Source organism: Nyctereutes procyonoides, unplaced genomic scaffold (assembly GCF_905146905.1).
Source record: "Nyctereutes procyonoides isolate TBG_1078 unplaced genomic scaffold, NYPRO_anot_genome, whole genome shotgun sequence".
Taxonomy (NCBI): Eukaryota; Metazoa; Chordata; class Mammalia; order Carnivora; family Canidae; genus Nyctereutes; species Nyctereutes procyonoides.
The window spans coordinates 88666298-88680425 of record NW_026575140.1 but is presented as its reverse complement, the minus strand read 5'-3'; the positions used below and the strand labels follow the sequence as shown (position 1 = coordinate 88680425).

The following is a 14128-nucleotide window of genomic DNA, read 5'->3' as shown; positions in this document are numbered from 1 at the left end:
CAGCACAGGCCTGGGCTCCACACCACGGGGCCCCGGGTACTTACTTGGATTTATTGTACTCAAACTCAATGTGCAGGCAGTCCTCAATCCCCACCTCCATCTTGATGGAGGAGTTCAGCTCTGGGTACGTGCTGAGGGTGTGGACTACGATATCCATCTCCTTGACGACGTCATTGAGGCGGCGGCTGATGGTGGCTCGAAGGAAATACCTGCAGGAGGTGGACGTGTTGTAAAAGAACACTCCCAGTGCCCGCACGCTGCCCCCGTCTGCGCGCCAGCAGACCCACAGAGAGAAGCCCTAACGGGCGGCTTTGTGATTCCTCCCAGAGTCCCCTCTGGGGACCCACCTCCCAGAAAGACGTGAACTTAAAAAATTCTGCAATTACAGTTCCAGGGTGTTCGAGGACCTTCCCCTCAAGGGCCTTCTCGAGCCCATCCTCCGGGATCAGAGCACTGCCCTAAATAGAAGCGATTTCTCTGTCCCCCCCCTCCCCAAAGTTATCCTAATGCTGTCCCAGCCCTGGCCACTGCCTGCCGCGGGTCTGTGTACGGGCTTCCCTCGGGCTGACGCCGGCTCTCAGCACGGGGTCTTACACGCTGCCCCCTGCAAGATGACCCCCTGGTCATCTCACACGATCAGTGTGCATCTTCCAAGTCCCTCGAGCTAAACGGGAGGGAATGAGGAAGTCCGTGAGCCGTCCGCACTCAGCTAACATCCCCGTTCAGCTACCGCTTACCGCTACGCACCAACGAAAGGCCAGACCCCGGGGCAGCCCACAGCCCACCTGGGAGCGGCCTCCAAACAGAAATCCGACCACACACAGCAGGTGCGGACCCAGGTGGAGGAATCAGAGCTACGGGGAGAGACCAAAGGGCCCTCGGGCAGCGGAAGTGAGGGCAAGTCTGAATGTCGGATCCCGGGGAAGGGGTTGCTGGAGCAGAGGGCAGCGCCGGCCAGCTCGGCGTGCCTCGCCTGCCCGTCCGGGCCCTGGCACCGCCGTCCCCTCTGACTTCCCCACGCTGCCACCCAGTGACTGCAGGGACCCCCCATCACGGGTCAGGTGTCCCTGCAGAAGGCTGCGCGCCAGCTCAGTACGCGCAGGCTTCCCTTGGCGTGGCCTGGCCCACGCTCCACCGCAGGCACTTCCGCCCGTTCTCCAGGACCTCCTGTGTCCCCAGCCTTTCCTAGTCGCTCGGGGCTCCAGCCTCGCCCCCCTCCGTGGAAGACACAGCTTTTACTCTACTCAGAGCACAGCCTTCCCAGTCAAGACTTACACCACTGTCTCCCTTCTCTGCCTTGTGCTGTTTCCTACCTCCGGCCTAAGAGGGCATCTGCGGCCTCGCCCGCCCTCCCCGCCTCCCGACAGCGCCTGGTGTCTCGAGACCTTCTGCCCCGCCGGCCGGCAGACTGCCTGCAACCTGGGTGCGCGTTACCGCCGATGCGGGAGGGAGGGGGCTTCCGTCCGGATGCCCAGCCACAGCTCACAGGTCTCTGCTCTATGGGGACACAGGCACCAACAGCCCTCCCTGCCTCCAGGGACTCAAACATGGGAGCCTGGCATCTCCATCCTCCACGTTTTCCAACTTATCTCTCTCCAGTGAAGGCTTTCTCTCGAGTTTGTACAAAAGCCCAGACTACTCAATCCCCCAAAGGCTCCCCAGGCCCGATGTACAGTCAGGGATGGCGCCCAGGAGGGGTCCTGTTCTCACTACCCCATGCCTTTTGCTTCGGTCTCCCTTGCCAACAGAAACTGCCCCCCCGGAGGGGACGCCCGGTCCCCGGCTGCCAAACCCAGTGGCCTTGTTTCTCTGCTTGAGTTTCGACAGCGAAGAATAACACATTTCCTCCTCTTCCTTGAAAGTCTTCCCATGGTTCCACAGGGGGCTGTGCCTGCTTCACCCCCTCCCAGGCCTGCTCTGGGTCCTGCCCGGGCCCTTCTCCACCTCCGCTCTCCTCCTTGGTAAATGTGCCTGTTTCCACTGCCGGGCAGAGGACTTGGGAGTGCAGCGCTCAGTCCTGAGTGCCAGCCTGCATTTCCAATCGTCTAGCGAACTTCCATACCTTTCTATCCTGGCAGCGCTTTAGACTCTGAAATTGGATCAGTTGCCTCCACTACAGACCGTCCCTTGTCCCTGACAGCCACCTGGCTGCACCTGCGCTCAACGGCCAGCTCTACTGTCTGTTAAATGCCTCGTTTGCTGCGACTCCCGCGTCCACGACGGTGAGATGCCCAGGACCTCATACTAGCCTTCCAACAACGTGCTCTACCCATCCACCAAGTAGGACAGGTTGGCTTTGTATTAATCATCCAAAAGAACCATTTCCCACATAAAAACAAAGGAGTCTGGAGTGATCTTTTCCTGTGTTCCCTCCACCCAAGCAGTAGGGTACAGCCCTTAATCTGGAATCAACGTGTACACAAGGCCCTTAACTAATTTTCCCTTCTTGACTCCTCACTTTCTCACCATGAACCCTAATGTCTTCATCTAACTGGACAGCAACACCTTCTTTTTTTTTAAGGATTTTATTTATTTATTCACTAGACACACAGAGAGGGAGAAGTAGGTTCCTGCAGGGAGCCCGATGTGGAACTCGATCCCAGGACCCCGGGATCATGCCCTGAGCCCCCCAGGTGCTCAACCACTGAGCCACCCAGACGTCCCACCTTCTTTTCTTTTATTCACGTATACATATTTTTTGTGGTAAAATACAGGAGTTCCGAGTATACCACCCGAAAATATGCCACTCTGGCACAATGATCGTACTGAGCTGAACACAACCGACAAGAAGCAGACACAAGAAAAACCGCCCTTCCCCACTCTCCGCCAGGAAGATCAGGAGGGTCTTCCTCACCAGAGACCACTGTTAGCCCAGACTGCACCAGAGAAATCCACGTAACAGATCTTGCTGACTCCTTCCCTTCTTTTGTTTCTCCCACATATCTGTCCTCCCTAGAAGCTCGGTCCCTTTCCTTTGTCTTGTCCCTTCTCTATAAAATCATCACTCTTCTGTTAAGACGCTTACATAAGCTCCACGTCCTAAGCGCCCCGTCGCGTTAGCCATCCCGGAGTTCCAGGCGTATGCGCCACACACACGCGCGCGCGCGCGCGCGGGAATCACCCCGGCCTGCCTCTCTCTTGCTAGCCTGTCTCTGGCAATCTGATTTGCGGGGTCTCAGCTGATGACCCTAAGGCAGATAAAGGAAACATGGTTTTCTCCTCCCCTACAACATATATAACAAAACTTAACATCTTAATTATTTTTAAGTATACGGTTCCGTGGCATTAAGTACATTCACATTGCGGTGAAAGCACACAGTACATGTCTTTTTAGGACTGCCTAATTTGACTTAGCATGACGCTTTTAGCGTTCATCCATGTGGTAGCACATGATAGGACTTCCTTTTTTAAGGCTGAGTAATATCCCACTAAATGTATACACCACATTTTGTTTATCCATTCACCTGCTGATGGAACTCAGGTATGTCCACCTTTTGGCTGCTGTGAACAGGCTACTATGAGTGTGTGTATACACGTCTGTGTTTGAGTCCTGGTTCTCATTTCTTTCGGGTATGTACCCAAAAGTGGGAATCCTGGATCAAACGGTAATTCTATTTTTAATATTCTGAGGAATCACCACTCTTTTCAATACCTTTCTTTCTGACTTAAAAACATTTAAGAGCAATGCACTGCAAAAAAATGAAATTAAATAACAGTAAGTCCTGCAGCCAGGCTTCAGTGACTAGTAGCTTGTCTTCTCACAGTTCTGCAGCTTTTTCTGAGTGCAATTCTGAAACGCTGCCTCTAGTTTGAGTAATGCCAGTATTCGGAATTCTCTGCAAGGCCTACAGTCACTCCTCTGATGAAGAGGGGAGACCAGAGAGAGAAGGGGACGGAGGGCCCTGCTGTAGTCCGCACCACCAGGCCTCAAGGTGATGAAGACGGCTGATCTGACAAGACAGCATCAAGACCGGGAAGCAGGTGTCCGGGGTGACAGAGGACGTCTGCTGTATCCCAGTGACATCACTTAATCTCAGGTTACATCCAAGACTCTAGGGCTTCTCTGGATTTTTTTTTTTTTTTACCCCAGAGGCCCTGGAATCCGTCCCCATCCTCAGAAACTGTACACTATAAACAGTCCTACATAAACTGTGTTCACTAATTTTTTAAGAACTCGTCACACTGTGTTATGTTTTATGTTCCCCATCACCCCAAAAGATGGAGGGCCGATCTAGAACTAGAATCCAAATCTATCCTAGTTTTCATGGGAGAAAGCTGAGCGACAGAGCTCAGGATCACACTGCTGTTGTGTGGCAGAGCTGGACTGAGGATCTGCAGCCCTGGTACGTGGGGGACAGCAGGTACCGGGGTATAAAGGCTGACTACTGAATTTTTAGGAATGTAAAAAACTGATTGTTAAACATAGCAATTATTTAAAATTAAATTACATAAACTTATAATTAAGACTATATGAAAAACGAAGGTAACACCAAAGATGTGTTGCTTCCTAATATTTTTGCTACATTTTACAATTCTCTCTGCCTTGGGGGAATTTATGTCTAGCTACATGAAGGTGGCTACTGTACGTCTCTCCCTAACTCTGTCATCAGGAACATCAGGTCGGGAGCCTGCAATTGGCCATGGTGCAGTCACACTACAGAATCTGACAACTGCTGCAGACCAGGGCTTTTCCTCCCGGAGAGCCCACTGTTAGCCACGTACCAACACACCACTCACGGCTCTCACCTCCCTCCCTTCGTGCTCCCCGTCTAAAAGGCCTCAGGAATGTGGACGGCTGCCGAGGAAGGTTGGGGGACAGCAAGCACAACTTACCGTAGCTTCACATTCTGGCCTGTGTAGGACTCATACGGCTTCTCCACATGGGTGAATTCAAAGTCGAAGGCCTGTGATTGGCTGATCTCTCCGGGCCGGGCCAAATCCTTCACCAGCGACACAAACTCATGGTGGTTCCCACGGTCGTAGTAGAGCTCTGGAGAGAAAGCATCCACTACCAGACCCCGAGCTACACAGGGCCTGGCAAGGAAGCTCCAGGACGCAGGATCCCTGTTTCTGAGAGACCTCCCCCCAAGACAAACCTCCCCAGCCGCCCGTGTTTTTGACTCCCTTTCCCTTTTCCTGATCCTGCTCCTTCACTGCATGCTCCACGTATGACCTTCCTCCCTACTTTCGAAACACTTCAGTTTTACACAGAGAAATCCAGCGGCGCAGTAAAAACCACCGTGACCCCGCGCGCAGCACATCAGGGAAGGATCTCAGTGAGAGATACATTGGGGAGCTGCTATCAAATATATGACATTGCTTTAAAAACATTTCTAACTTTTGAACATCTATTCATAGTTCTTTAATCATGTCATCCTTATAATGACTTTTGGAACTAGCTGGGAAAGGCCTTGTCATCCATTTAACAGAGAAAGAAACTGAGGCACAGCAAGGTCAAATGACATTCGGAGTCTCCGAGGTGGCTGCAGAGCTGAGACTAGTGCGGCTTTCCTGCAAGGACGAATCTATTTCTATGATCTAGTACAGTAGGAGTAATAGCGTAACCCACTTTGCAAGGCTCTGTAAGAATTAGAGGAAGTGACTCTAAGAGTAAAGGACTCAGAACGGTACCCAGTGGACAGCAAACACCTGAAACACATTAGGTGCTCCTATCCCTTGGAGAGGAATCCACATGGCCAAGCTGACGCAGAAGTTTTAGTGTTATTTCCCTTAAATCAGGGGTTTCTCGACTTCAGTAAGTGCCAAAATCAATGGGAGGGTTTGTCAAAACCCGATTGCTCAGCCCTGCCCCTAATGTCAGGGGTGAGGCCCAAGAATCTGCATGTTTAACAAGCTCCCAGGGGATGCTGGTCCTGCTCGTCCAGGGACCACACTTTGAGAACTGCTCTAGAGTCATCTTCCTCTGGAAATAGTTGTGGCATTTGAATGTTACAATTTACCGTATTTGTACTCCACTATTTAAATTTTTTTTTAAGATTTTTATTTTTTCATTCATGAGAGACACAGAGAGAGAGAGAAGCAGAGACACAGGAAGAGGGAGAAGCAGGCTCCAGGCAGGGAGCCCGACGCAGGACTCGATCCCAGGACCCCAGGATCCCGCCTTGGGCTGAAGGCGGCGCTACACCGCGAAGCCCCCAGGGATCCCCGACTCAAGTGTTAACCTTCCTATACGTGTGGTCGTTAGAGGTACGGTCTATTTCCCCCGGTTCCTGGCTCCCCCAGCACCTGGCTGTGCAGAGACTGACAGCGTGCACAGGGCCACACTGCAGTCAAGCGCCACCCCTCAGGCATTTCTGGACTCCTCCTTCGCTGATGCTGCGGCAGGGAAGCCAGTGAGGGAGCGTGCGTTCGGCCCTCCCGCCGTTGGCTGCCTGTTGGCTGCCTGGAGACGGAACCAGGCCCACAGAGCGGAGAGGCGGCGCGCAGGGCCAGCGGGCTGGCTCTGAGTCTGGCTCCGAGTCTGCAGAGCGCGGCAGGCCACCTCCCTCAGGTACCAGCTGAGCAGCAGGGCGGTGGCAGGGCTGCACGTGCTTGGGGCGCCTCCGATCAGGCCTGCAGCTCCGGGCCCAGCAGTGCGGAGCCCAGCCCTGCCCCAGGGGAGAACCGTGCCCAGAAGTGGAGCCGGTTTCAAGTGGCGCTTTCAGGCTGAGTGTGAAATCAACCCCTTCCTGCCCTGGGAGCTGCTCCTGACAAGTCTATTCCGCAGGGAGCCCTCTTCCCCCACAGGGAAGCTTCTACAGCACAGGGCAGCACAGGAGGCTCTGTCCTAAGATGCATCTGACTCAGGAAGGCAGCAATTGTGTGGTTTAATCCCAAAGTACCGCTGCCACTTCTGTATGCATTTACTTCGTATTCCGTGACTACAGTTTGCTGCTCACTTCCTACGGTTACACTTTCATCCACTTTATATCACAAACGATCCACCTTCTCTTCCAAATACTAAATGGAATCAGTGGCAGGCAGCATTCTGAGAAGTGAGTAATAATCCACCAAGTTGCTAAACAGGAGACCGCACGTACAACCTCCGACGGGAAGGACAGGGAAAGGTGAGCAATCCACTGCTTCTATTTTAAGATCTAACGGCTGTGTCCCCCAGTAAATGTAAGGAAGCCCAGTGATCGGGTGGAAACAGAGCCACTGTGACAAGGGCTCCTTTGCTTACTCTCACTGGGCCTTGTCGATGGTCCTGACGCCTCCGTGGGAAGTAGCCCCTCAGCCCCGGGTGGACCCGGTGCTTCAGCTCCCAAGCACTGGATTCTGGCCACAGTTTCAGGGGACAGAAGCAGGCAGAGTCCCAATGTCCATGAACTTTAAGTGAGAAATCCCAGAGTTGAGAAAAAGATGGAAAAATACTCAATTGTGATCACAAAGACCAAAGGCAACACGAGAAACAAAACAGAGAAGGACCCACGAGTGCTCAGCATGAGAGCACGAGAGCACGCAGACGTCCCGATCTGAGAATCCTAGCAACATTCTGGCTGAGGTAGCCCCGACACCCGGTGGTGGCCCTCGGGCAGGAGAGGTCGTCCTTCCCTGCATACCTCACGTTCTCCCTCGTGCTTTTTTCCTCCTGGATGATGTTAGTATCGGCTCCTACATTAAATGTCACAGGAGAGTGGCCAGAGTATAGTCTGAGTGCAGCTGGACTGGGCTTTTTAATTTATAATTTATAAGCCATCTGTGATGCCATTTGCGATGCTCTTGCAAACACTTGGTGCAAAAGGGCAGAAATAGCAGCCATACTTTGCTATTTGCCAGAAAATCTGGTTTCCTCTCACATAAATTAGAACAGAAACTACAAGGCTGTTTTAGCAAGAGGTTGGGCCCTCAAGAGGCTATAAACTGCCTGTATTCTATCCCAAGGATGCAGTGACAAGTCATCTCGGTTCCCCCCAACCTCCAAAGCCCTCAGCAATCAGGCACCTCAAGCTAGAAATAGGAACTGACCATGTTTTTTGTTAAGGTAACTTCCCTGTCTTGAGCCTCTTTCTTGATCCAACAGGAGGAAGTGACTTTTATAGTCAGGATGTTTTCATGATGAAACTTGCCACCAACGGCCGAGGAGTGAATTTGCCACTTTGGAAGGAAATCGAGCCAGCTTTGCACCACCCGGTCATTGTTGGAAACAGCCTGAGACCTGCTACCGGGCTGGAACCATGTTTTTGGTCCAAGCTTCATGCAGGTCTTGGAAGAAACGTTAAGCCAGCAAAGGCAAAGACACCTCCAAGAGTCCCATCTTCATCCCAGTTTTCCCAGCCACTATCTTCCACCAGTCAAGATTCACGCTGCCACCTCCCCTCACATCTCCTGGACGTTGGCACACCTGCTAGAGCAGAACACCTCTGGGCTGCCCGTCCCCAGCAAGGTGCAGCTCTGTTCCAGCCCTGCAACAACTCACTAATAGGCCAGAATCAATCTCTTTCATCTCAATGTGCCTTTTACTTAGCCTTTCACGGGTTAATGAATTAAAAGAAAGCCCCTGGAGTTTTTAGAAGTACAGGCTTGACTGGTACTGATGGGTTCAGATCCATCCAGTGCCATTACTTTTTTAAAAAGATTTTATTTATTTGACAGAGAGAGCATGAATGGCGGGGGGTGAGGGAGATAGGGGGGAGAGCAGAAGGAGAGGGAGAAGCAAACTCCAGCTGGACAGGAAGCCCAGACGTAGGGCCAGATCCCAGGACCTCAAGATCCTGACCTGAGCCAAGAGCCCAAGGAAGCCGCTTAACTGACTGAGCCACCCAGGTGCCCCCAGTGGCATTACTTTTAAAAACCTTTTAAAGGGATCCCTGAGTGGCTCAGGGGTTTAGCGCTGCCTTCAGCCCAGGGCTTGATCCTGGGGACCCAGGATCGAGTCCCAGGTCGGGCTCCCTGCAGGGAGCCTGCTTCTCCCTCTGCCTGTGTCTCTGCCCCCCACCTCTATGTCTATCATGAATAAATAAATAAAATCTTAAAAAAAAAAACTTAAAAAAAATTCAAATATAATCTATTTGGTTCTGGAGGACAGGGTTATTCGTATCTACCATCCTTTGTAAGATCGACCTTCCAATTACCTTTGGTTTATTTAACGCCGTTAGTCTTCAAGATGGCCCAGCTCTGCCTTCCATCCTGTGTTAGAGTTCCCTAAATGACTCCAGCTAAAAAATGGTCTCTCCTTCTAACAATTATAAAATTTCCCTCCGTGCTTCTTAGACACCACCACATTGTATTTTTCTAAAACAGTGGGCCTTCCCATGCTAGAGCGACGTGGGAGATGCCCAAGATGCCCTCCCCACCTATCTGTCAGCTTTGTTACAACAGACCACACCACTGGAAAAAGTACACTGGGCGCAGGAAGAAAGCCAAGGTGGCTCAAAATCATACTGAGGGTAAGAGAAAACATACACAACACAGGTGAGTAAGGCAGGTCTTCTTACACTCTCAGGAGCGACATTCAGACTGCGACATCCAAGGAGCTGATGTAGAACTGAGTGCATCACAGGTCTGACAACTCTTACTTTCTTACGTACACAGAAAAACCAGCCTCAAATTTGGCATAAGAAAATGTGATCAAAGAAATGTGCAACAGCAAGTGAACCGACAGGAGCTTTAATGTTTCTGCATCCTAGTTCCCAGTGGAGAGGCCGTGCGCGGGTGCCTGCTGGTGAGTCATCTTAGCTCTCAGAGGCCCAGGGTGAGGGCCACACCTTGCTTACCAACGCAGGAAGCCTTGCCTCTTAACAGTCAGCAAGGCGAATCTACACTCCCCCTTTCCTTCATTCAAGTAACTCTGGTCTATCTAGGAGTTGAGAAAAAGGTCCAGAAAATAGCTTCTATAAATTCCAAGATCTGAGCACATATCCAGTTGGCAAGTATTTATCAAGCACCTACTTCATGTTAGCTTCTGAGACGACAGATTAGCCAGCACATTGATGATGCACTGAAGGCAGTCCCTGGTTTTCGGGGACTCAGAATTTAGTGAGGAAGGCCGACCGGGGAGGGGGGGGTAAAAAGTCACAAGTTTGTCATATCCTGCTTGAAAAGGAGGTATCCAGGAGGCCTGTAGAAGAACAGGGGCAGGGCTAAGGTAAGCCTGGGGAGCTTAGGGAAGGCTGTCAGGGGTATGCTGGGCGCTTCAAGGACGGGGGAGAGCCTGGGTGGAAGGTCGGAGCTTGCAGAAAAATGTTCACATACAAAGGGAAGATGCCAAGATTCTAGAAGGGACATATTTTGAGGAAACTATAAGAGGTGAGGGTGAAGGGGAAGGGAGAGGTGAGGTGGGGAAGAAGGGCGGGGCTCCTCGGGATGGAGCTGGGTATACACTTCTGCTCTCGGACCAAAAGGGACTTGAGGAGCAGAATTTTAGGGAGGGAACAGACAATGTCAGAAGTGGCTCTTAGAAAGTTCACTCTTACAGAAGATGGACTGAAGGACAGTGGCCACAGAAAGAGAATCAAGGCAGCAGCACAGGCAAGGAGAGGAAGCACAGACTGGGGAGGCAGGAGAGCGGCTGGAGAGTGGGCTGGGCACGTGGGAGGAGGAGTTATTCTAAGAAGACTTCTGGGTTCCTAAGGTTAATGGATGCAGGTGACACAGGCCACAGTGGGACACACAGGACAAGAGGCAGGGCTGGGGCCGGAGCAGAGAAAGAAAGAGGTTTTTTGTGTTGGATGTGCTTCTGGGGGCCCCGTGAGTTATCCAGGTGGAGGTGCCCAGACCCAGGCGTGGAGCTCGGGAGAGTTCAGGTCAGCACAAAGAAAGAGGCTGGAAGTCATCAGAATATAAAGAGACACAGAACTTATAGGTACAGATTAGATTGCCAGAGCAAGCTGTAGAGAAAGGACAGGAAACAAAGGTCATCCCTGTTCCTGTTCCCGCCTACCTCTAAACCAAGACCGACACAGGTGCTTTCCTGAGCAGGGTCCGGGCCACTGTGAGGAGTGGGGTCCAAAGAGGTGCAATGCAAGAGAGCCAAACAGTCGTCTCTGAAAGGACACCGGGGAGAGTCCCTTACACAGGTTTCCACTTGGGCTAACACACCGTTTGGGAGAAGACAACGGAAGTCAGACAGACCAAAGGGAGGGCTAACCTGGCCCAAACATTCCCCATGGACCGTCTGCACAGGAATTGGGGTGACCCCAAGGTGACAGGTTTTAAACGTCTAGTGCCTGGAAACTTCTTGATGGATCAGGCTTAACAGGGAAAGAGAAAATGACAATAATCATCTTAATTCCCCTTTATGAGTACCTATTGTGTGTGCCAAGACCCGTGCATCATGTATATCAACTCTGGTCCTCCCAAGACCCTAGGAAAGACTGTGCTATTATAAACTGAGCCCTGCCTAATTTAGGTCACCCCATTTGCATGACTCTCAATCATGTCAGGCTGTCCTTCTAATGAATACACAGGTGGGACAAGTACACGTTCATCAGGAGGACAAAGAAATGAATCCTAAGACAGCTAATTACATAAGGCACTTGATTTTCAAGCTGTGGAACCAGTCCACAGGAGGGAAGGAAGGCGGGAAGGAAACAGGAATCAAATCCAAGAGACTAGGGTTTATAAGAACACTTTTGAGTGAAGATGGAATTCACCGAGGAAGGCAGGCAGAGCCCAATGGTGCGCCATACAGCAAGACCTATACGGTACAGCGCTCTAGAGCCAGATCTAGGAGCCTGACCAAAGCTCCGCCCACTTCATTCACAGTCAAAGAATGCAGCGAAGGAGAAAACCGCACTACCGCAACCTCAGCAAAGTTACTCACTAGCCTCGCTCTCTGGTTCCCAGACCAGTAGACTGTTGACACAAATGGACCATACAGCGCAGGAAGCATCACCCCTTGACAGCTCACCACGATTCTCACAAGGCATCATTGTTACTGCCGCCCTCAAGGTGAGAAAGGGAGGCCCGGAGAGGCGCAGGCTTCCTCAAACTCATGCACGCTTCCTCAAAGTCACGGGTGGAGAGCTCACCGTGCTCTGAGGCTCAGGAAGAGGTATGAGTGGAAGCTAAAAGGCTGGGAGAAAAGCCAGCAGGGATGCTGTCCTGGATTCAAGGAGTGAGACAAGCCGCCAGGCAGCGCAGGTACAGCAAGCAGCTCCCTCAACTTCCTTTTGCTCAGACTAGAGGGAGGCCTTGACTCCATTCCCCCTGAACAGCTCACTTCACACTGTTGGGGCAGGGGACACTCTGGTCATCTTCGTATATTGAGCTATCACCACCTGGAGCGATAGTGTAAAATGTGCACTACAGGTAGTATGCTTCTGTTAGAGATCCAAAGAATCCATGCAAGAACTTTAAAACTACTACTTGAAAATATGGATGCTAAGTAGGCAGGCACTCCTTGATTATCTCCTACATTACGCTTAGCATAAAATACTCTGGATTCATCCTATCGGCCCTGTAGTCCTTCACTAGGGGTGATTTTTACCCTCCAGGGGACAAAAGGCAACATCTCAAGAAATCTTTGGGGGTGCTTTTGGGGATGTGCTTCTGATATCTGGTGGGTCAAGGCCAGGTTAATATGGTGCGACAACAAAGAATTATCAGGCCCTAAACGTAAACAGTACTGCTGTTGAGAAATCCTATCCAGCCTAGAGACAGGAGAGAAGAAAGTATTAAACTCACTCTTCAGTCCCTTTCTGGTACATAAGAGGCCATTCGTATTCTGGATTTAAAAGAACAAAAAAGTTTCCTATGTGATCAGCCAGTCTTTGATCTCATTTCATTTTCCCAAATGAGCAGTAGCCACAGAGGCTCCTTCTTCCAGGATTCCTCCTACGTGTGCCAGTGCCTCCCTGCCCTGGAAAATGGGAGAACAGATTCTCTTCTGACCTCTAGGGATATGAGAGAAAGTATTTCCCAGGAAGTCTGTAAGAACAGGGTTACACCTGCAGCCTGGTGCTACACGTATGAATCCTTTGCCAGTCTTTTTCAGCACACATGGGTATTTACCATGAATCTACTCCTGACCCAACGAGAAAGACCGTTTATTTCAGAAGTACCTAGTTTTTTAAAACACAAGACTACAAATAGAATTAGGGACAGCCAGGCGTACTTTGGCAGCTCCCAAATCTTCTGTATCGTTACTGCTTTTCGCCATCCAGTTTTAACTATTAATAATCACGTTTGAAGATTGTTAGAGCCCTGAGAAATCTTGATTGTTAAATTTTAGGCTTGGACCATTCCTTTGTGAGGGGAATATCAGTCAACCGAAAACTAGCATTCTAATAAAGAAGTCTTAGAAACATCATAAAATAGAAAGATGGAAGATTGCAGGGCTTCTTTCCCAAAACAGGTCCAAGACTGGGAGCCCAGAGCTAAGGCGAGGCCGGAGAAGGGTGGTGAGCCCTCTCCCACGTCCCAGCACCAGAAAAGGAAGGCGGACGGGAGTGAAGCCAGCGGGGCACACGGGACCCGCTGCGGATGCGCAGACAAAGGCAGGAGCGGCAGGCGGCAGGGCCTCCCCCGCAAACCCACCTGCAGGCAGGAGCATCTCCTGGGAAATCCGGGAGGCAGGGCGCAGAGCCGGGCGCACGCTGGAGGCGCAGGGGGCACCCGAGGGCACGGCGCCCACCACCAGGCTCCGCGCCGCCCCCACCCCGTCCTCGCCCGCGCCGTCACCTCGGGCCGGGGCGCCGGCGGGCCCGAGCGCGGGGACCGGGGCCCAGGCAGGCCGCACCCGGCCGGGCCGCCACCCCTGCCCCCGCCCCCCGTCGGCGCCCGGGCCCGCGGAGGAGGAGGAGGAGGAGGAGGGTGATGAGGAAGAGGAGGAGGCCGCAGAGAAAGAGGAGGCCGCGGAGGAAGAGGAGGAGGACGAGGAGGACCCCCGAGCGCGCGGCACTCACCGATCTGCCCGATGAACTCGATCTTGATGCCCTGGTGCTCCAGCCGCTTGTTGGGGTTCTTGAGCGCGAGGCTCACCTTCCCGGAGACCGTCTCTCCGTCGTAGAAGAGGAAATACTTCTCCTTCTTCCCGTCCTCCGTCTTGTGCTCGGCCCGCTTCCTACTCTCCGCATCGTTGAGCACGATGTCCACCTCCACGCTCTGCCCGAAGCCGAAGAAGCTCATCTCGGGGCCCGGCCGGGGGCGGGGGGCCCGCTGCTCGGCGCAGGGCGGGGGCGGGGGC

At 52.2% G+C, this 14128-nt stretch overlaps 1 protein-coding gene across 1 annotated transcript in view; it reads right to left on the bottom strand.

Moving 5' to 3' along the window:
* VPS26B (VPS26 retromer complex component B) overlaps positions 1–14128 on the bottom strand; it is a 20866-nt gene extending 6738 nt beyond the window's left edge. The window contains exons 1-3 of the mRNA XM_055305189.1: positions 13848–14128; positions 4834–4990; positions 45–209 (exon numbers count right to left, since the gene is read on the bottom strand). Of these exons, the coding sequence (XP_055161164.1) occupies positions 45–209; positions 4834–4990; positions 13848–14070 (545 nt within the window). The 5' untranslated portion in view covers positions 14071–14128. The remainder of the gene's footprint in view (positions 1–44; positions 210–4833; positions 4991–13847) is intronic.